At 46.9% G+C, this 23,001-nt stretch overlaps 1 protein-coding gene across 1 annotated transcript in view; it reads right to left on the bottom strand.

Annotated features, from left to right (window-relative positions):
- Positions 1-20,254, bottom strand: part of TTYH1 (tweety family member 1) — a 66,580-nt gene extending 46,326 nt beyond the window's left edge. The window contains exons 1-2 of the mRNA XM_054995506.1: positions 20,129-20,254; positions 10,176-10,348 (exon numbers count right to left, since the gene is read on the bottom strand). Of these exons, the coding sequence (XP_054851481.1) occupies positions 10,176-10,348; positions 20,129-20,254 (299 nt within the window). The remainder of the gene's footprint in view (positions 1-10,175; positions 10,349-20,128) is intronic.
- Between the last annotated feature and the right edge of the window lie 2,747 nt (positions 20,255-23,001).

The raw sequence follows: 23,001 nt of genomic DNA, 5'->3' as shown, positions 1-23,001 counted from the left end.
TTATTGATTAATCAATTAAAACATACAATTATTTGAGATTTCTTTAATTAGACTGCTGTCCGAAAAATATATATACAATAATTTATTTCTAAATCACTGAAAACTAAGAATTGATCAAAAGTTAGTCTGTTTCACCCCAGGTTAGTCTGTTTCATCCCAGATTGGTGTAGTGTTTAAGATCGCAGGACTCTAATCTGGAGAGCCGGGTTTGATTCCCCACTCCTCCACTTGAAGCCAGCTGGGTGACCTTGAGTCAGTCACAGATTCTAGGAGCTCTCTCAGCCCCTCCCACCTCACAAGGTGTTTTGTTGTGGGGATAATAACAACATACTTTGTAAACTGCTCTGAGTGGGCGTTAAGTTGTCCTGAAGGGCGGTATATAAGTCGAATGTTATTATTATTGATGTATTGTCGAAGGCTTTCACGGCCGGAGAACGATGGTTGTTGTGGGTTTTCCGGGCTGCATTGTAGTTCCTGACGCTTTTGGTGCTACACCTCTGAAGATGCCAGCCACAGCTGCTGGCGAAACGTCAGGAACTACAATGCCAAGACCACGGCAATACAGCCCGGAAAACCCACAACAACCATCGTTATTATTATTGTTATTGAAATCAGAGCAGATAAGCTTGGAGCTGACATGGTCCAGTGACTAAGCATTCTGAATTTGGATTTCAGAGGACTAGATTCAAATCCCAGCTCATTCATAGCTCAAATATATTGCTTTGAGCAAGGGCTGTTTCCACAATCAAGATTTAGAGGCATCAACAGATAATAGTCTACAAGGGCAGGGAATGTTTTAGAGCAAAAGAAGATGCTTATAATAGATTCCCAATATATTGCAAGAAGGGGCTTTGTTAAATAAAAGGCAGCCAGGGAAGGCTGTGATTTGAGTTGAAGAATGGGGGGAGAGGAACTACCTTACCCTTTCCCCTTTGACTTTCCTCTGATCAAAATCACCCCTCTTCCCAAAGAGGTTTTCTGCCCAAGGGGGAAATGATAGAGGACTTTGCCTCTGCAATAAGAGTTTAAAAAACAGCATGGGAAGGCAATTTTGAAATGGAATCAATGGCTGGAGGAGAAAGGGTGAAGAAGCCCTCCCTAAATCATTCCTCCACTTTTAATTTCAGCCTCCCATGACTATTTTTTTTATTTTAAAAACTATATAGGGAGCTGGTTAAATGCATGTCCTGTGTTGCTGTTTGTCCTTTACCTTTAGCTAACTTTCTTGGCTCACTCACAGTTAATTCTGTTTTCCTATGAACTCTATGCAGCCAAGAAAACATCCTTGGCTATGATCACAGTTTTGTAATTGGAATGTTCATTAATTAGAAAACTGGAGGGCTTTTCATTAGATTTTCAGGCAGAAGAAACACATGTAGAAAATAGATGGAATTACAGCGACAAGCTCCACCCTAATCTTTGCACATGTAACCAGAAGGTATGCATAAGTGCCATGCATGTATAACTGTACAAGATCAGGGATCTCTCCCCAGGTGTGAGAATCCTTCTTTTTTCACGGTTCTTGATTGTATGGGGAAATGCCTATATGTGTACACTTGCAGGGAGTCAGACCTATGCATGCTTTCCAACAGAGGAATGTAGGCTGGGCAGACCATGCCCCAATTTTTCTCCACCATGCACATTTTATTCTCCCCAGAATAGGATTGCCAACTCTGGGTTAGGAAATTCCTGGAAATTTGGAGGTGGAGTCTAGGGAAGGAGCATTGGGGAGGGGAGGGTCTTCAGCAGAATATAATGCCATACAGTCCACCCTCCAGCCAGTTTCTTCAGGGGAACTGATCTCTGTAGCCTGAAGATCAGTTATAATTCTAGGAGATTGCCAGGCCCCACTTGGAGGTTGGTGACCCTACACCCAGTGTTGTGTGGAAAGCTACCAACCCAGGAGAAAAATTGTTCATTGCAGAGACAAGCAATACATTAAAAATCACCCCACCTCCCAAGATCTCTCTCCTTTAACAGCAACATCAATGGAAAGACATTGGCTCTTGCTGTTTCTGCTGCCATGATGGAAGAAGCGGCACCTGCCGATATTCTCCCCTTTGCAACAACTGTTAACAGCGCACAGGAGTTTTGCTTTGTTCTGAGTCTGGCAATCTAATAATGAATATCCTCACTTCACCCAGTCTTGAACCATGACCCTGAGCTGTCACTCACAAGGGTAACAAGTAACTAATGTCGCAGCAAGGTGAGGGCAACAAAACGCCATTAGCATAAACAGTGCAGCATGTATGTAAAGCGCAGGCCTAGCTATTAGGCCGAAGCCAGTTCTTAGCAACTCCTTAGCAACAGCTTTTTGTTCCTCGCGCCATGGGCCAATCTGCCTCCATTGTTGGGGCTCTTTGCTGCTGGAAGGATTTGGAAGTATTGTGATGTGGGGCAGGGGCTCTTTAAGCAATCCTTCCCCACCCCCAACCTACCCCAATTGGGGCCAAGGACACAGTGGAACCATTGTTCAGTCCATGAATGGGTACAGTCTTGGCATGAATGGGAGCCTTCTTTTTGTGGTTGCTGGGCTTGTTCCCAAAGCGGCTGGGAATGGACCCCGATGCGACCCTTGTCAAATCAGGACAGGGATGGGGTGTTCTGGGGGGGGGGAGAGGGAAGGATGGGATTTGATTTTTCCTGCTGAGAAAGTGGGAACACTGGACAGAGATGGGGCTATGGGTCCAAAGCCTGGGTTATGCTGGAGATGCTATAGGCTAAGAAGATGCTATAGGATAAGATTCTCTCCTATTTGACCCTCTGTTATAGAGATCCCTGATAATTTTTTCAGCATGTGGATCTAGAGGGGGCAAGCTATTGAGGGGTGCCCAATGATCTCCTGGTTGTGGGATGATCTTCCAGGAAAAGCTGACGTGCCAGACTGGGGACACCAGCTTTCGTAGCCTTAGAATGAACCTCCTAACTATATCAATTCCACAAGCACTTCCAGGTATTTTTGTATTACGTGTGCAATAGTTCATCCACTGGCATTTGTCAAAGGGCAAATAGCACTTGCTGCGAAGGAGGTGACAATGCAGTTGGAGCTCATAGTGGTTTAACACAGGGAATATTCCAGATGGGGCAGCTTATCAGATTTCTGCTCGTTTTCAAATTTCTACTGTATTGTTTATTGGATTTATTGTTTATTGACTGTCCCAACCCTTGATCATATTGGCTTACACTATGTAATCCATCTTGAGTCTCAGTGAGAAAGGAAGACTATAAATAACAAAATAAATAAATCTGAAACTTTTTCAATATGGCTTCTGGCTGGGATTCCAGATGGAAACTGCTTTGGTTGTTGTGGTAGATGACTTGCATCAGGAAATAGTCAGGGGGCATGAATTCTTGTTGGGTCTTTTGGATTTCTCAGCAGCTTTCAGTACCATTAACCACAGGAGCCTTTTGGATTAAAATGGGACCATTTTCCAGGGGCCCCAGGTTTCTAACGAGCAGATCCCAGATGGTAATGATGCTAGACTACAGGGTTCCATCTTGTCTGACATGCTATTTAACATGAGGTGAGGCCAATTGGAATTCATTGTTCTCAAGATGCTATTTAGCAATCTCTTCTACTAGATTTCAGAAAAACAATTGAAATGCAGGCAGTGTATTTTGTCAGTTTAGGGTGATTTAGCTGTGGCCATTCTTAAGCAGAACAGATCTAGCCACAGTTATGTGTGCCTTAGGGCCAAACTACAAGTGACGCCTGACACAGGTTGGACACTTGTCAGCTTCCCTCAAGTTTTGATGGGAAATGTAGGCAGCTTGGTGGAATGTTGGACAAGTGACAGTTGAAAAATCTATTTGACAGCAGTCGGAGAGCCAAGCTGCAAGACCAGGATGCCTACATTTCCCATCAAAACTTGAGGGAAGTTGACAAGTGTCCAACCTGTGTCATTCGTCACTTGTAGCTTGGCCCTTAGTAACATCCAGGTTGGACTACTGTAATGTACTGTACATAGGTGCTGCCTTTAAGGAGTATTCAGAAGCTAAATTGATTCATAGGAGATAGAAAGGGAACCCACCCAATATTGTGTCACTTCCACTGCTTTCCATTTTGCTTCTAGGCACAACTCACAGTACTAGCAATGACCTGTAAGGCCATTAAGCGGTTTAGGATCCAGGTACCTAAAAGACTACCTCCATCCATATGTACCTAGATCCTTTGCCCTGCTGTTTGTAGCGATGGTAAGAGAAGCAATAAGACCAGATGCAGAGACCGGACTCCCCCCCCCCCCGGACTATGCCCAGTATATTTGTCGGGCTTCTTTAGTCCTTACCTTCAGATGTCAAGTTAAGTCATTCTCATTCCAGAAGGCATTTATAGGTGAACTGTAGTCTTGAATGCTGATATTCGACTATTTTATGGGTTTATCACTGTGCTGGACTTTTAAAGCTGAAGTTTTAATGATGATATTCTTGTTGTTTCAAACTGTACGCTTTTTCCGTTGTTTGATGGTTTTATTGTGTTGCTGATTTCGAGTGTGATGTGAAAGGCTGTGATCACCGTTTGGTTAGTGGAAAGGCAGCATATAAAGGCCCTGAACAGATAAATAAAAGAGCCTGTGGTGTCGGTGTCAGTGTCAGTGAAGATCTCATTATCATTTTGCAAGTTCAAATTAGTTTTGGATGGGCAGAACAGGTCCTCTTTCCTTATCTGCCGACTGCTTTTGAAGTCTATTTTTGAGCGAGAAATCCAGGAATCAAATGGAACCTCTACTGATCTCTTTTGTCTGGGCAAGTCACATCCAACACTCTCTGAACTTAAAAGAACCTGACACCGTGTCTGTTTAATTAAAGGCGCTGTAAGTCTTGCCTGTTATATATATTTTCCCCTCTCCCTATAGTTAAGGACAACTCCTGATGGGAAAAAAAGAAAGTTGCAGCCAATACAGAGGTGTTCTCAGAGGAATGAAAGGATCCAGGACACTGTTATTATTAATATAATACTGATTTGGAGACCATTTCACTGTCCCTCCCAACCATGTATGGGTCCACAAGGAGCAGCAAAAGAGAAATACACAGCAGCCACCATCTAAAGAGAGGGTAGATAATAGGTTAAAACAGTGGGACACTTTAGATTCAGAGCTCCTAGGTTTGTTGGACAGGAACAGTGTCTTGTGGGTTGGAAAAAGGATTCAACAAGTTAGAAAAAGTTTTGAGGATCTAGAAAACAAGTTTTCTAGATAGCCAAAGAAAAGGGATAAGGTCTGAGGACCTTTCCAGATGCTCTCCTTAGTTGTCTGGGAAAGGTCTAATTAGGATTTCCAACTTCCAAGTAGAGCCTGGAAGTCTCCTGGAATTACAGCTGCTCTCCAGACGACCGAAATCAGTTCCCTGGAGAAAGTGGCTGCTTTGGAAGGTGGAGTTGATGGCATTGTACCCCGCCAGGGTCCCTCTGCTCCCCAAACCCTGGCCTCCCAAGGTTCCACTCCCAAATCTCCAGAAATGTCCCAACCCAGAGTTGACAAGCCTAGGTCTAAACTCTCCTCTGTCTGGAGATCAGGAGGCGGGGCCACCAGCCATGTGACCATTTTCTCCGAGGGCAACCCACTGAGTTCCACCACCTCTTTTCCCAGAAAAAAAGCCCTGGCTGTGGCTCAGTGCTTCACATGGACAAAGACCTAGAGTGATTCAGCATACGTTGGATAATGCACTTCCAATCCTCTTTATAGATCATTTGGAACGGATTTTTTTGTGCGCGGAACAAAAAAATCCACCTCAAACGATTGATAAAGTGCATTGAAGGTGCATTATTCAACGTGTGCAGAATCAGCCCTAGGTTCAAAACATGACACCCCCTGTTAAAAGGTCTCTGGAAGATGTTAAGGCTGAATTTCCCAGCAGCACTCTGGAGATCTGCTATCTGGCAGAGTAGACAGCACTAAGCTAGATGAACCAGGGGCCTCAATTTCTTTCCAACTCCCCTCCCCCCACAGTGTTGCAAAGCATGATTGAGTTGCAGCTATTCTATAAGGAAAACCATATAGTCTGTCCATCATTTCTAAGCTTATTTTTTTCCTTCCCAAAAGGAAATTCATGGGGGATAGATCCATCCATGGCAATTAGCCACGGAACCTCCATGTTTTGAACTGGGGAACTTCTGCCAATTGCTGGGGTGGGTGGAGGCAACAACAGGCATTGGCCTCTGTGTTCCTGTCACAGGCCTTCCATGGGATCTGGTTGGCCACTGCAAGAAACCAGAGCTTGGACATGATTACCCATTGGTCTGATCCAGCAAGGTTCTTCTTGTGTTCTTATGAAAACTGTCGCTATCGGTTTGTTAACACATCATGCTTTAGAAACACGGACAGGGCTCTTGCAGAATAAAAGATTACAAAGTGCAGAGAATAGCCTTCAGCCAAGTGTAACTGCACGGAGGAGGCAGATACTCAGGTAGTGATCTTTGGAGAGAGGAAAGAGGTATGTGTACAGAGTGCAGATGCAGCATCAAACCAGCACTCATAGAAGATTTTTTTTCTCCCAGAGGAAGAGCCTAGTTTCATTCTGCCTTTACAGTGTAAATCACAGAGAACAAGTGAATGGTATTCTAGTTTATCTGCTGATTTCCCCTTCTCTTCACACATCAGGCAAGCAGCTTGCCTCTTCTGTTTTTTATAAGTACAATATTGCCTTGTTTATTTTATAAAAATGCAATTAATTAAAAATAAGAGTTGCAAGATTGCCCTGGGGATGAGGAGCAGAGGTGGGTTATGGATGTCGTGCAACATTAGCCAATTAGCACTGGGCACAGCCGGCTTTTGCTGCAACGTCACAGACCCAGTTTTTCCTGAGAAAATTGCTCATTTGAAAAAACGCAGTGTGTTCTTCACCAGTGGCATAGATATGTCCCTGTTTTCATCAGTAGAATACTAGAAGGTATGCAGTTCTTGGGTCCTGGGTTTTTTGCTTTGGGGGCAGTGGAAGGCAGTTCAGTCCTGTGCATCACAGAAAAGTTGGGGTGGGGGGAGGCAACAGGGAGAGGCAATGGTAGCAGAGACAAGTGGAATTGGCAGGGATTTTGTAGGAGTGCAAGGCCTGGAATAACAAACAGACAAAGAGGCCTGGTAAGGCGGTGACGGGACAGAGAGAATGAGACACAATTTCTTATTCTTCCGGTGGAACAAGAGGCCCTTTGTGGCTTCAGTTCAGAAAAGGGGGTGGAGTTGATGGGGAATGAATGGACATCTAGTTGAGAGGCGGGAGTGAAGCGTCGGAGGGCTTCAAGAAGCAAGGGAGAGCAATCGTTTTCCAGGGGGTTAATGTCTGGATGAGGGGGATGCTGAGCAGACAGGTTTTTGAGCTTTGTAAGGGTGCCACTGATTGATAGGCTTTCACACCTTGGGAAATGGGGGTGAAAGGACTTTCTCCATCCAGCTCTGTTCCCAGTCCCAGATGACATAGTTCGGATGGAGAATTGAGGAACTACGAAACCAAGCAGGCCCTGCCAAAAGGTAGCATGAAATTTTACCTCAGGCAGTGGATTAAGGAAATGAGTTAGAGAGTAGAAAGTTTTAGACAGCTGTGTAAAGTGCATGCCCATATGAAAAATGTGAAGTGACTTGAGAGATAAGATGGCATCTTTACTATGGGTTCTCTAAGAGTGACAGTTCTGCTACATGTATAGTGCCACAGTACTGACAATAGCTTCAAGTGGGTAGCCATGTTGGTCAGCAGTAGAACAGCAAGATTCGAGTCCAATAGCTCCTTAAAGACCAACAAAATTTCAAGGATATAAGCTTCTCAGAGTCAAGCTCCGTTCATCAGATACGAAGGGAGCTTGATTCTAGAAAGCATATACCCTGGAAATACTGTGTTACAAGTAGAGTTTCCAGGTGCCTGGAAACTCCTGGGAATTTATCCGCTCATCTGTTGATCACCCAGCTATCGGCGGGAGGTGGCAATCCTGGGGGTGGCCCACCACCACAGGCAGGCAGGCAACTCTGGAATGCACGCTGCATGCGCACCCCCAACAGGCACAGTGATGTCATTTCTGGAAGTGACATTGTCGCGCTGGCCACGAGAGTGTTCCCGTGCTTTGTTTGGGACCAGTCTGGGCCCCAAACAGGCTGTATTGGCCCACTGCAGAGCATGGGAGCACTTGTGCTAGTGGCACGGTGACATCACTTCTGGAAGTGTTGTCATTGCATCAGCCCTGTGGTGTGCGTGCACAAAGAGGATCCTGGTGAACGGTGCAAGGTGAGTGCCAGATGTCCCTACCCTCCCAGCAGGAGGTGAGAAGGACTGGCAACCCTAGTTACAAGCCACCTCAGAGTGAGCAAGCAGCAGGGAGGCAACTACAGGTGGTACCTCAGGTAAGGTTGCCAATCTAGGACGTGGAGATCTCGCAGAATTACACCTGATGTCCAAAAAACAGAGATCAGTTCCCCTGGAGAAAATGGCTGCTTTAGAGGGTGAACTCTATGGCAGTATGCCTCCTGACCCCCCGTTTCCCTCCCCAAACCCTGCTCTTCACAAGTTCTACCTCCAAATCTCCAGGCATATCCCAACCTGAAGATGGTAACCCTAGTTAGGCCTGCCAGGTCCCTCAGTGAGGGTGGGGCAATCCCTTGTCCCCACTCTCTGCCACTACTCATGTGGGCGGTGGGTGGGGGGAAGTCAGGGGAACAGGCCTCCCGGGCTTGCTCCTGGGGTGATGTGACAATCTCACTCCCAGGAGTGACATCATAGCACCATCCTGGGAGTGCTCCTGCGCTTTGCAGCAGGCCCAAATTGGCTCACTGAGAAGTGCAGGAGCACACCTGGGCCCTGTGCAATGACTTTACTTCCCAGAAGTGACATCATCACACCACCCCAGGGAGTGCATGCAGGCCCGGCACATGGAGGAGGTGCCAGCAGCCGCCTCGAGTGCTGAACTCTGAAGGAAGCGCCCTGCCAGCCCCCCAATGACCCCCCCCAACCCAGAAGTGGGCTGTGTCCCTGCTTGCCTCTCCACCCCTTCGCTGCTGCCGCGTGCCTCGTCTCAGCTTCCGGTGAGCTGGGTGCCCAGGCAGCGCGGCAGCAAGCGGGGAAGCGAGCTGCCTCCCTGCCCCTTCTCTGCTGCCGCCCGCCTCAGGTGAGGGGGACGCTCCTGCGTGATGACACAAGTGATGTCATTGCTCAGGGCCGGAGCACGCACGTGCTTTGCACATGCGCACGGGGCGAGGGGCGCAAGTAGGTATCTTGCCTCAGGCACCAGAAACCCTGGCACCGGCCCTGAGTGCATGTTCACAAACGTACATCTCAGGTCCCCCCCTCTCACCGGGAAGGTTAGGAAGACCTGGCAACCCTACGGAGGCTATTTGGGATGGTAGACACACGTGGATGATAGCACAATCCTCTGTTTGCCAATTAAAAAAAAAACCTTTCACATTCATGAGGACTGAAAACAAAAGGAGGAAAAAATTGCAGGCCCTTTTTCTCAGCTGGTGGCTAGAAGGCAGGTCACTTAGTAGCCTCCGGCAGTCTCCAGCACTCAAGCTGCTGAAGGCAAGAGTGGCCTGCAGGGAGCCAGTAATTATACCGAGCCAGACGGGAACCTAACTGGCTTCTCAGGTCACCTGATCCTGCTGGACTTCGGGCTCCAGTGCATCTGTAGGCAGAGTTACCGATAGGGTTGCCAGCCAGGAGTATTTGGGGGATGGAGATTGGAGGAAATGGCATTGGGCAACCCCCCCACACACACCTTTTTTCCCCACTGCTCCACTGAACAAGAGTGGAAGCCACTCACATTGCCGAGCGTTGACTCCCACAGTGGTAACCTTAGTTACCAATCTCAGTGTGGGGTCCGGAGATCTCCAGGAATTACAATTGATCTCCAGATCATAGAGATCCGTTCCCCTGGAGAAAACGACAGCTTTGGAGGGTAGACTCCTTCATCACACCCCCAGCATTACATTCTCCCTAACACCACCCCCAAATCACACATTATCTAAGCTGGACTTGGCAACCATACCTACAAGCCATCTTTATGGTGGTACAGCCAAGCAGCGGAACTCAAGCATCTCAAGCCTGCAGACTGTAACTCTCTGTACTTACAAAGTGGCACATGGAGTCTGGGCTCTGCTGCCAGTCTCTCTACCATCCCACCCTCAAAGGTCACCATTGTAAAGCTAGGACTGACGGGCTGTATCTAGGGAATGTGAGGAACAGGATATTTTAAAAATTACCAGCAGATGATAACGGCCGCCACACAGCTCCAGGTGACGCAGCAAACTCTTTGAGTCTTGGTTTCCTCATCATCTTCGTTGCTGCAACAGCAGAAGCGGATCAGGTAGACACAGATGAGAACCAAGCTGATAGCAAAGCATAGACCCGAGATGCTAGCCAGAAACAGCAATGCCTACAAGTGAACAGAGACACAACTGTCAAAGAAAGGGGACAATAGATCTTTGGCTCATAGACATTCTATGGTTAAAAAAACAGGAATGACCAATACTGGCCACATCAGACAAGAACTGCAAATCTCTCCTACTTCGGGCATGTTTCTAGTCCTCATTTTAAAAAAATGTGCAAACAAAGGATGAATCAATTATGCCTTCCGTTTACTATCCCAAATAGCCTCTAGCAAATACATCCCTGCTGTTATCTACTTACTGATGTCTTCTATCCTGCCCCAGTTCCGATATCTCCAACAAACATACATTTACAACTCCACCCCTGCAAAACATGCTTCCTTCATGGACCACCCTCTTCTCCTACCTCAGTTGGGGTGGGGGGGGGGAGGGAGTTCTTTCTATCCTACTTTGCACTGGATCTAACCAGCTTGAAAAAAAGTTGAGAAAGCCCCTGTCTGCACCTATGTTATGCTGTGTACATCTCACTGCTTTTTTGAAGTTGATTGTATTTTATACTGACTACGCTGATAACTGCCTTCGGGCTTTTTTTCTTTCAAAAAGGTAAGGCAAGATATGAATATTAAAAATGCATAAAAAGGCCTGCCTCAGTCAGAGCCTCCAGTTCCACAGAAAACATGAAAGATGTTCTTCTTCTAGGAACTATTTGATGAATTTTTATGAGGTCGTACATATTTGATTGTGATCTTTGGGGTTTTAGGAACCTTTTTTTAAAAAAACTATGACGCTCTTTCCATTTATTTCCCTTTAATGCTGTAAGGTTTCTTCCCTCAAAATGAGAAGGATTTTGAAAATTTAGTAAAGTGAGATAAAGGAATAACAACAATATCCAAAATGCCGTAGTTGTTGGGTTGAGGATAAAGCACGAAAATCAAGGCCGCAATCCTATGCGAACTTATCTGGGTGTAAACACTATTCAGTGCAGCAGGATAGGATTAGCTTCTTTTGTTGAAGAGTTTTTATGAGATCATTGTGCACAGTTTTATTGGACAGAATTTGAAGGTTTTGGAAACACTAAGCCAGGAATTTTAGTACTGTTGTTTTATTTCGCTGTCACAAAATAAAAACAATCTATTCTTTGGGTATTAAGGTCTAGCCTAGAATCTCCTTAGACAAAGTATAAAGAATGATACTGCACACCCATACAGAAAACTGTGGATTCTTCCAGTTTTCTATAGACACAAATACACATACCTGCCTTAAGAAAACAGAGAGAGTGCAGTGGGACCTCACTGGACCATGGCAAATTTCTCTCTCTCTCTCTCTCTCACACACACACACACACACACACACCCCAGAGCTGCTCTACCCAAGCTCAGAAGACAGCTGCCAAAACCTTCCCTTGATGGTTGGTACTGCCTGAGGCGCCACCACAAGAGATGTGATGGAGGGAACTGTTTCCCTGCCTCTTATGCCCTCCCCAACCTGTCCTGCAAACACACAAACAAACAGATTACAGGCAATCTGACAATTTGCCTCAGGCTTAGACACCACAATCTGCGTTCACGGCAGCTGGAAGGGCAGGGGGAGGAGGGTAGTGGCTGGAGTGGGTGGGGGTCAGTTCACTCCAGGCCTGAAGGCATCAACAGACGTAAGAATGAGGGCACACCTAACCATCTATTTTTTGTGCATACAGTGTTTACCAGAAGCCACTGTATAATTGTACATGCAGATACAGATAACTAGTGGCTACATAATTCCATGCTTCTTCCATCCCCACACTACCATTCATCTACCCACCCACCCATCGCTCCATTTCAAAAACCCCTATTCTGTCCAGTTATTCAGTCACCCGTCTTTTGTCCATTCCCTCTTTTGCTCCTAGAAATCTGCTCTCTATCCCTGTTTACACTCATCCAGCCAACATCTGGGTATCCCAGTACCCACACATCCTCACGCCCATCAGTCAAGTGTTGTGTCCAAGCGCATACTGTTGCCACAAAATGGAAAAGAGGAGCTGCTTTCTGGTCCCCACTGAGGAGAATGGTGGGATAGCACTGAAGCAAATAAATAAATCAAATATCATCACAACAACCCTGTGAGGTAGGTTAGGCTGAAAACATGTGACTGGCCTAAATTTCCCAGGATCTTTCACGGCAGAGTGGGGATTCAACCCTACGTGTTCCATTCTAGTTCAACTCTCTAACAACTACACGAAACTGGTTCACTACAATTGTAACTATAGATTCAGAAACATTTAAAAACTAGTTTTTTTGTTTTTCACATGTGCAGAGCAATAGTAGGAGTTCTGTTTGTTTTTTAATCACACACATGTAAGTTGACATGTTCTGTCATGTCAGTTAGACTTTATAGGAAGGTCAAGGTTTTATGAGTCAGTGCTTAATGCCAGAACCTTCAGTGCTAAGCCTCAGCTCTAAAGCACGTGAAGCATAATAATGAAGAGGGTGCCTCTGGGATTGTGCAGAGTTCCTTTTGTGCAGCACTGAATAATATCCACACAGAGCTCTCTTTTATCTGAAGCTGAGAGGAAGGGCAAATCAGAATGCAGAGAAGACAAAAAATAATGAGGCGAGACACAAAGAGATGGAGGAATAGGAATCTCTGTGTTTTGTCAGTTCTTGGAGTGTCTTTCATTCCCATCCACACATATATTCACTCACACACACATGCACGCGTGCGCGTGCACACAGCCAGCAAATTGGATCAGCTGCAGCTGTGAGGCTGAGCATGACCTACATATCAGCAGTTGGAGAGCTTGCCTCATCGCTGGCGCTGTGAGGGAATCTGCTACCACAGCCTCCCGCCCCCTCACCCACAGGGTGGGATGGCGCTGCTCAGGCCTGGAGTCACCCATGACTTCTCACTGGCACTTCAATCGGATGCATCAAACATCTACAGATCCCCATGGCTCCATTGGCCAAGTCCTCCTCAGCCTTCCCCTCTTTTATCTCTCTCTGCCCCTAGACGTTTGTTTTTTTTCCCCCGTGGTGCTGGAAACATGTCATAGAAATAATTTAACAAAACGAGCCTCTAAATTTTTTCTCCTGAAAAATTAAGCTGGAGTTTAAACCAAACCCAGCAGATCCAAGATGAGAAAGGCTTCCTATCAGATTTCCTGATGTTCACCAGATGCATTACATCTAGGCTTGCCAACCTCCAAGTGGGTCCTGGAGATCTTACCATTGATCTCCAGACTATGGAAATAATTTCTTCTGGAGAAAATGGCTGCTTTGGAGGATGGACCCTATGGTATTATACCCCGGTAAAGCTCCTTACCTCCCTCAAACCTGTGCTCCCCAGGATCCACCCCCAAACCTTCAGGAACTTATCAACCTGGAACTGGAAACCCTAAGAACATCCAAGATCAATAACTGAATTCCTCAAGAGGAAGAATAATGGCCTTGTATTCTATCCCCCCTGGAACACCTATTCTGTGTGAGGAATAATTTGAGAACTCACTGACACAGGTCTGCGTGGGTTTCTAATTTTTTAGTTGAAAAGGCCAACAGAACTTTGTTGGGTTGATCTCCACCGCCCTGAGGATTTGCCACATGAAAAAATGAAATCCAAAACCTATGCACAAAACCATCTTGTTTGTGCAGGCCTGTATGAGTGCCTGACTGGAGTTTGAGGATCCTACCTGTAGCATTCTGAGACACTTGGGGGAACACACAGCTGCTTCACATTCTTCTCCATTACTCCACCAGTCCCCGCATTCATCCTCCTCTCCCACCATAGCAAAGGAAAGCCTTTTTCAGTCATCACATTTTTGATGTTCCTCCCTGGCATTTCAGAACACGCACTACATGAATTCTTCCTGATACATACGATTGCCCTTTTGTGTTAATAGGGCAATGCTAGGGTCGCCAACTCTAGTTTGGGAATTTCTTGGAAATTTCAGGGTGGAGCCTGGGGAGGGCTGGGTTTGGGAGCAGAGGGACTTCAGTGGAGTAGAATGCCATAGAGTCCACCCTCCAAAGCAGCCATTTTCTCCAGGAGAATTGATGTCTGTAGTCTGGAGATAAGTTATAAGTCTAGAAGATTTCCAAGCTCCACCTGGAGACTGGCAACCCTAGGCAATTCATGTGTGTATTTTCCAGCTTTGGCGTGCACCAACATATACTTGCAACAAACATGGGTGTTCAATTGCACATACTCAAACTGGAAAATATGCATGTTGCCCTATTCACAGAAAATGGCAATTCTATTGAAAAGGTTATAGGAGCACCAAAACTGTAATGCATGAAAAGGGCTGGTGGGGGGTGGAACATGTTGCAACAGGACCAGTGAAAGAAGACCGCAAAAAAGCAGGGTCTGTTTTGGGATGTTTAAAGAGATATCTGGGCTGTGAGCAGGCAACTTGATATGGTCCATGGTTTTTCATGCTACCAGTCAAGCCATACTACAATGACGTGCAAAACTACAACATATCAATGAATCACATGTTTGGGCCCTGAGGTACATAGAATTCTGCCCGAACTATTGGTTTCCATCTCAAGAGCTGTAACCAAAGCCTAGCAAGTTAGCCGTGTTCCTAGATCAGCTCTTTCGGATTTGAAAAAAACTGACTGGTATGGACACTTGTGAACGGAGACAGAGAAAATGATCAGGGCAAGAGGGAGAGAAAGAGATGGATGGATCAGTCAATGGAACGTAAATATGTGAATTAACCTAGCAGAGATCAACAAGACAAAAGGAAGGAGGGAAAAACCTGAGCTCTGAAACCTCTGTGCAGAATGGAACGAGGGGAACCGTATTTCCTCCTCCCCGCTGTATTTTGGGCATAGATTCCCATGACACTCATTAATCCAGCTAATTTGATCCGATTGTTTTAAAAAGCACTTTCAATATTTGAATCCCTTAATCCCAAAGCCAAATCTCTCAGCTGGTGTGAACCAGCCTCATCTCGTTGTCGTCAACAGGGCTCGATCCTCACATGTTAAACCCCGCTCCGGTATGCAGGATGGAAAGTCAAGTTAATTCAAGATGGGGAGGGGGGAGGAAATGTTTTCACAGTTACAGGAATTTCCTGGGAATAGCTTCTTGTGAGGCCTGTCTCTAGAGCCTGATTTAGGCTGGAAATTACCACAGGATGGTCCATGCGCAGGATAGTTCAAACACCCCCTGTTACAATGCTGAAAGCCATCTAGTTTATGTGAGACGCTCCCCAAAGCCTCTGGATACTCTGTGGCAAATTATTAATCCAAATGGTTTCAGGAAAAGGACTGAAAAGGACTCATCCAGGACTCATTTCGAGGGGGAACGCGCAGGAACGCAGTTCTGGCAGTTCCCCAAAGAAGTCACATGGAAGGTGGCCCCGCCTACCTGACTCTCGGACATTTTGGGCCCGTTTCGTCCTGGATTGGGGCCAGAACGGCCCAGATCGGGCCTCTGACAAGTGGTGGATCACTCTCCTGCTCAGCAGCAGCCCGATCCTGACCATTTTGGGCCCCTTTTCGGCCATTTTCAGCCCCTTTTTGCCATTTTGGGCCCAATTTTGGCCCTGAATGGCCAGGATTGGGCCCAAAACAGCCTGGATAGGTGATCTGCCCTGAGCCTGCTTGCAGGGAGGGCAGAATACAAATATGATAAAAAAATGCCAGGGGATGTGGCATATGCAAATCAGTTATGCTAATGAAACATTTCCAGTGATGTCAAGGGGCGTGGCATATGTGGATGAGTTATGCTAATGAGTTATGCTAATGAGTTCCTCCAGCACTTTTTCTACAACATGACCCCTGTGCTTAGCTTCTGGGATCTGAAAAGTGCAGGCTCACCTGGGCTATCCAGGTCAAGGCACCCAGGGAAGTAAACTCCAACATATAAGAGAGAAACTGAACAGAAGAAAGGTGGAAGGTGCCACCAATACCTGACGTAGAGGTCAGTGACCCGATGCTGCCGCAGATGTGGTGCATGCTCCAAGGGACACCATGGGTATGCAGCAGGAGGTAGGGGGCAGGTTTGGAGTAAGTGGTTGGCACGTAGTGCACTTTCAGTCAACAGAATTGTCAAAAGAAGAAGCAACATGGTTTCATTCTTTATCAGACCCTGAGGAGAAGGCCTTTCTGCCTGTCATTAGGGGTGGTTTAGTGGCCATGCAGAGAACAGCAGGTGACATTTAACTAGAGTCTCTCTTAACTCCTTGGTGGCAGGTTAGTCACAACTCCTCCCACATGTTGGCAGTACCACAATATGGGACAGATTAAGGTGGCAAGAACTCTTAATAGATCAAAAGTAAAACAGCAAGGAAGCATCAGGAGCTGCGGAGATGGGCTGGGAGAAAGAGTTATCTGAAAGAGAAATTATTTATATCCTGCCCAATTCTTGTATCCACATCTTTAAAAGGATGTTCAGAAAGAAGGATGTAAAAAAAAAAGAGCTGCAAAAAAAGCTCAGGAGAAGAAGCAGGAGCCCAGAGAGCCCCTCTCCCTGCCACTGTCTCGAGACCAAGCCTCTGCCAAGAGGAGGAGGGTGCCCGACATTTGGTGTGACCAAAAATCCCAGATTCTGTAATTGCATTGAGCTAAGTCGATATGACATGAGCGTACTTAATCAGCGTCTTTTGTCTTGGTTCCAAAGTGGGAAGCTAGTGGAGCATCTACCAGGGTGAATGAAGGGAACCTCCATAGTCCGAAGCAGGAAACCTCCTCCCACCAGTGTGAGGGAGCAGCGCCAGGAGAAGAGTTGGCCGGTATGTCCTGTTTGTTGGCCCTCCAGCTCAACTGGTTCGCCACTGCGTGGAACAGGATGCTGGACTGGGCAGGCAGCTGGTGGCCTGATCCAGCAGAGCTCTTCTTCTTATGTTCATCTAGCAGCCCTTATCCTCTGACAGGAGTTATGGAAATATTGATTGCATGTTTGGGGTGTGTGAGAAAACCTATTTATAAACACGATGCCAAAACACAAGACAACAAAACCCAGACTTGAGAGATTTGAGCATTATACTTGAAGTACTACATGAAGCAGGGAGAAGATCCTTGGCTGGCATAGTGGGGCCCATTGCCTGGCCTAGACTGTTAACCAACAAAGGATGTCCAATCAACTTCCACCAAAAACAGGAGCTCGTTACAAAAACCTCTGCGACCCTTTCCTTCTGTTGACAGGGCATAAAAGAGCATCAAAATGGTCACGGTTTATTCTTTCCTCTTGGACATGTGTGCATTCATGTATGCAAATGTATATGCACAGGAGGGCAGCATGTTCAGTGGGGGTGCACTGGAGGGCACCATGCCCACAACCCCCCCCAAATGCCCGGTGTAGGGAGTGCTCCACTGCACAGCATTCAAAATATGAACCAACAACAACTGTAGTATGAAGTGGTTCAATCCAGAATTCTAATACTTCAAACCACCTTGTTCTTAACAATGTGAAGACATTCTGCTCCTCCCTGCCCAAAAAAAGATCACAATTGGTTCTGGAACTCCACTGGAGAACCTTCTTTCCCTACCCAGATTGCTCACGGCACTCACTATTTAAAGGCGTTCGCTGTGCTGTGACTACAGGGTGGCATTTCTTTCCCCCATGTGCTCTTTTCAAGGTATCAATGAGTTTTTCGACCCCTAGATGTATACTTCGGTTAAGAAACAGATGGAAAACCTTCTGCATAGCTTCCATCGTGTTCATCTAATGCCGCACTTCTAGCCAGACTCCCAACAGGATAAATTTAACCCAAGCTACAGGTGGTTTCTAGGACTTTCACACTGGTGGGGGAGGGGGGCTACACAAAGCCCGTGTATCAGTGAATGCCAGAATACATCACTGCCACTGTGTCACCGCCTCCCATGGCCCATCTAACAAAGTATTTGGCTCTTGCGCCAATTGGGCAGCAAAGCTAATTGCTGTGGGATATTGCGAACATGCTGAGCGCATAACTCAGAGCCAAAACAAGGTGGGGGAGGGCTTGAATGAATTCACAAGGGGCAGAAACGTCAGCGGCTGATGGGGATGACTGCCGAAAGAAGGGCCAAGACGGATCTAAAAATCTTCAAATAATGGATCTGGGAATCAACAAGATGTGTCTTTACCCCACATGCTTCTTGATTGGCTTAAACCATGTTAAAACTCATCAGTAGAGAAACAATGCTGGGTTAGCTAGACCACTGGGTTTAACTGCTTTTTCTGAAGACCCCTGGAGAGGATGGTTAGGATAATGAAATTTCATGAATATCTACCCTCAAATAATTAGATATTTCACAAGCTAGGAGGGTACATCTCTCCTACATACCCCCTTCCCCAAATCAGTGATATTTCCTTAGAGATCCTTCTATTCATCCAATATTGTACACTAAATTTCTCAATTGTCCAAATCTTGTGATGGTCAGTTCCACAGATTAGCATTTGACAAACTAAGTAGATAGAGGACTATCGGGAAACCATATTTCACACATGCTTACAGTTTATGCCAAGATTCTCTATTTCAAACATTTCAAACAAATACCCTTTGTTGCTTTGGTTAAGAATAAACCTGTTCTTCTTTTGAAGTAAAATGTTTGTCTTTCTTTTCATTCACACAATTTCCTTCCCAATTCTACCTAAATTCAAAGGAGGTTGCTCAGATTTGTGCTGAAATTAAAGCACCAGAGCTTGTGATATGTAGCACTCAGGTTTGGGGTATAGATAAATGAGATTATATACGAAGATGCCCAGATAAGCCTTTAGGAAGTCATAAACCTGGTTCACACAACACAACTTTAGCTACACAGGTGCAGAGAGATGTAACATGAGAATCAGCCAATCGTAACTGAAGCTGGCATTTCTGTGGTCACAGGAATCAGAGTTAGCCGTGTCACATTCACACGATACGTTTCTCTACACAAGCGCTCTCAGCTATTCCCGCTTGCCTGCAGAAGAAAACTCCTACATGGGCCACTGCATGGATATGCTTCAAACTGTGCCGGTCACACTCTCTCAGCCTAACCTACCTCAAAGGGTTGTTGTGAGGATAAAATGGAGGAGAGAAGAGTGATGGAAGCCTCTTTGGTCCCCCATTGGGAAGAAAGGCAGGGTATAAATGAAGTAAATAAAATACAAAAGAAAGTCAATCGTCACCAAATACAAGAAGGGTGTCAGAATCAGAACCCTTTAACAGCCATGTCTCCACACCCCTGGCTCTTTAGACTCCCTGACTTCCAAGCCCGAGCTTCTCAGGTGCAGCGATGCCACAGGTTTCCCCTCCCTCCCTCTCCCCCTCCTCTTCTTCTGCCTTCCTCACCATCCATTCCCATCCGTCTCGCCACCTAGACCTCCATCTTTCCCTGTCAGGTTGTGTTCCCACCAGCCACCCACCCACCCACCTACTCATCCTTCCCTCCTCTCCCTCCCTCCTCCCCTGCCTCCCTCCTCCTCCAGGTATCTCTTGTGGTCTTTCCCCTCCCTCTCTTTTAGCTTCTGCTGCACGTCTGAGGCGCCTCCCTCTCTCCCTCGTTCCTGGCACCCTCCACCTGCCTCCCTCTCTCCAGATCCGCCGCTCCCGGGACCACCCTTTCCTTGCTTCTTGCCCTCTCTTGCCCCCTCGCTCCGGTTGCTGTTCCATCTGTTCTCCTCTCCCGGCGGATCCCTTCTCCAGCCGTCCGCCCCAAATCTCTCCCTGCCCGTGCGCCATCCTCCATCCAGATGTTTGTCCGGCCAGACTCTTCCTTTCCTCTTCCCTCTCTTCCCTGTACCGCTCCGTCCACCCTGCCATCCCTCCACCACCCGATCTCCTCCCTCTCCCTCGCCTCTTCCCAATTACTTCCCCGTCTCCGCCAGATCCCCGCCTCGTCCCCTCTTCCACCCAACCCCGCGCCCGCTTCGGGCTGGGCGCTCACCTGCTGGTACCCCCAGTCCTCCGGGGCAAATTCGCTCCCGACTGCCTCGAATTGGAAGTTGATGTGCGGCGCCTGGTGCAGCAGGAAGGTCCACCACGATGCCCGGTAGCCCTGGGGGGACCCCATCACTCCTGCCCGGGGCACCCGGATTCCTCCCCGCGCCGCTCACCGCTCGGGACGCCGACCAGCCATGCTGGCACGGGGATGGATGGCGGGGAGTGGCGTGCAGGGAGGCAGCGAGAGCATCAGGGCTGATCCGCGCGGGATATTGGGGGGGGGGAGTGGATGGGGGGGAAATGGGGGGTAGGAGAGGGGGGAGGTGGGGAAAGGCGCAGCGCCATCTAGCGAGCTTCCGCGACATCGCCCTGCTTTCCAACGCGCTCTGGCTTAGCCTACTTGTCAGGCTGACAGCTCCCCCTAGTGGGTGTATCCGTCGCAGCAAATAAAACCATCTCTTTCTTTATTGGGCGGGGACCGGTAAAGCAACTTTACAAACTTGCTTCCGAGCACTGTGTTCTTCATGAAGGTAAACGGGAGAGCAACATCCTAGACTCGAGAATTAAACTATGGGGGGTAGAGTTGCCAACTCTGGGTTGGGGAACATTCCAGGAAATTTTGGAGTGGAGTCTGGGGAGGGTGGGGTTTGGGGAGGGAGTGGGACCTTAGCGTGGTATAATACCATAAAAACTGCCACTTTCTCCAGGGGGATTGGTCTCGGTCTGTGTTGTCTGGAGATTAGCTGTAATTCCAGAAGATCTCCAACCCCGCCCCCCTAAGGATGGCAACCTTAGAAGGCATCCCACCTCAATCTCCTATGTCTGCAATTCTCTGAAACAATTTTCTGCAGGGAAAGGGATGTTACAACCCACCAATGGCCTCTCTCCTGCTTAAATTCCTTTTGCCCAATTCATTTCCTCTAAGTTGTCAAGTTTCTGTTGTAAGGAATATCACATTGCCCCAGACCTGGCTGTGGGATAATTTGGGAAGTGCAGACTTCCTACGTTGCTAATCCTGGAATCAGTTCTTACATTTTTACCACTGAGCCACAGGCCTCCCCCCCCCCCCCGCCCCCGCCAGTCATCACAACTATCCTATCAGGTAGGTATGGCCAGTAGGGATTTGATCTCCAGTCTTCCTGGTCCAACATTCTAACTCTGATGTCACATTGGAATGTGGTCACATGATCATTTTGGGCACCTACTGGCTATTGGTTATGACATCTTTACAAACCAGAGACACTTTCTACGTGGCTCAGTCCCTTGGCAGACTTTTAGGGTTTTTAAATTAATGTTTCCAGTGGGTGTGCCCTGCACACAGCCCTGCAATATTGCTTGTCTGTTATTTTGCAGGAAGAAAATTCTACAAGTCTCATGTTTGTTTGTTTGTTTTAAGAAACTAGCTCTATATAGCACTTGTGTGTGTGGCTGTCATAAGAAACCTGATTGCAAACAGCTTCCATAACTAGCTACATTTCTTTATTATCTTTTTATCCCACCCTTCCTCCAAGAACGCAGCTGTCCTCTATGATCTAAACCCCAGTTTGACTCTCGAGCTATTAACAGTTTTGTGGCAAAGACCATTGTTATTTTCTTCCTTTTCATCATCAGTGGCTTTCTTGCCTAATACACCACTTGGTCAACTTATAGACTACTTTGACCCAGTTTCTGTGATGCATGTTGACAAGATCCTTGGATCTGTGAAGGCCACTGTTTGTGCACTGGATTCTTACCCAACCTGGCTGCTGAAATCTTGTAAGGACCACACCAATGAGCCCTTTATATCATAAAACAATAAGTAACTTAGGCGACCTTCCCTCAGTCACCCAAAGAGGTGCTCATTTGTCCACCATTTAAAAAAAATCCCTAGAGAAGCATGATGTGGCCAAGTATCACCCAGTCTCTAATCTGCTGTTTCTAGGTGGAGTGACTGAGAAAGCAGTAGCAGACCAACTCCAGATCTTCTTGAATTGGTTTCAGGCTGGGATATGGGACAGAGACAGCCCTGCTAGTGACCTTCATCTGCAGGTAGACAAAGTTCATGCCTCTTTAATACTTTGTACTCCTATTGGATTTATCTGCAGCCTTTGATACAGTGGACCATGTCTTCATGTTGAGGCACTTTGAAGCAGAAGTTGGTCTTAGGGGATGTGCATTAAACTTGTCCTCATGGATCAGACTCAAAGGGTTGAAACTGGAGACGAATTATCTGTGGAGGACATATCCTGTGTGATTCCATAAGGAGCAATCCCTTCTCCCATGTGTTTTTCAGTGTATATGGTCTGCCACAATAGGACTGCTTATCTGAGGACCAAGCTACAAGTGATGAATGACACTTGCCTGGCAGGTGAACAGACTCACGTGTATTCCTCCATGTTTACTTGCCCTCCACTTGCGCTCCACTTGATCAAATGGAGCGCAAGTGAATGGCAAGTGAACAGGGAGGAATACACGTGAGTCTGTTCACCTGCCAGGCAAGTGTCATTCGTCACTTGTAGTGCGACCCTCACATGTAGTCCTCCCTGTTCACTTGTGCTCCACTTGCGCTCCACTTGATCACATGGTGAACAGGGAGGACTACATGTGAGTTTGTTCAATTGTTGTTCAAGCGTCATTCGTCACTTGTAGCTTGGCCCTCCGCAGGGCCTTCTGCAGGTGCCATCCTGCAAATGGGCAAGGTCAACAGCTGACCGTACACATACATTCTCTGTTGTGGTCCCTGCTTTGTGGAAAGACCTCCCTCCCTGATAAGGATATCAAGGCTTCCACTCTCCTAGTCTTCTCCAACCTATCCAAAACTGAATTATTCAAGAGAGCCTTTCCACGCAGGTAATAGGGTTGTACCATACAGAATGTTTTAGGAAGCTACTCGGGTAA

This window comes from Eublepharis macularius, chromosome 12 (assembly GCF_028583425.1).
Source record: "Eublepharis macularius isolate TG4126 chromosome 12, MPM_Emac_v1.0, whole genome shotgun sequence".
NCBI classification, from domain to species: Eukaryota; Metazoa; Chordata; class Lepidosauria; order Squamata; family Eublepharidae; genus Eublepharis; species Eublepharis macularius.
Note: the sequence above shows the minus strand (reverse complement) of the source record. Positions and strands in the feature narration are given on the sequence as shown.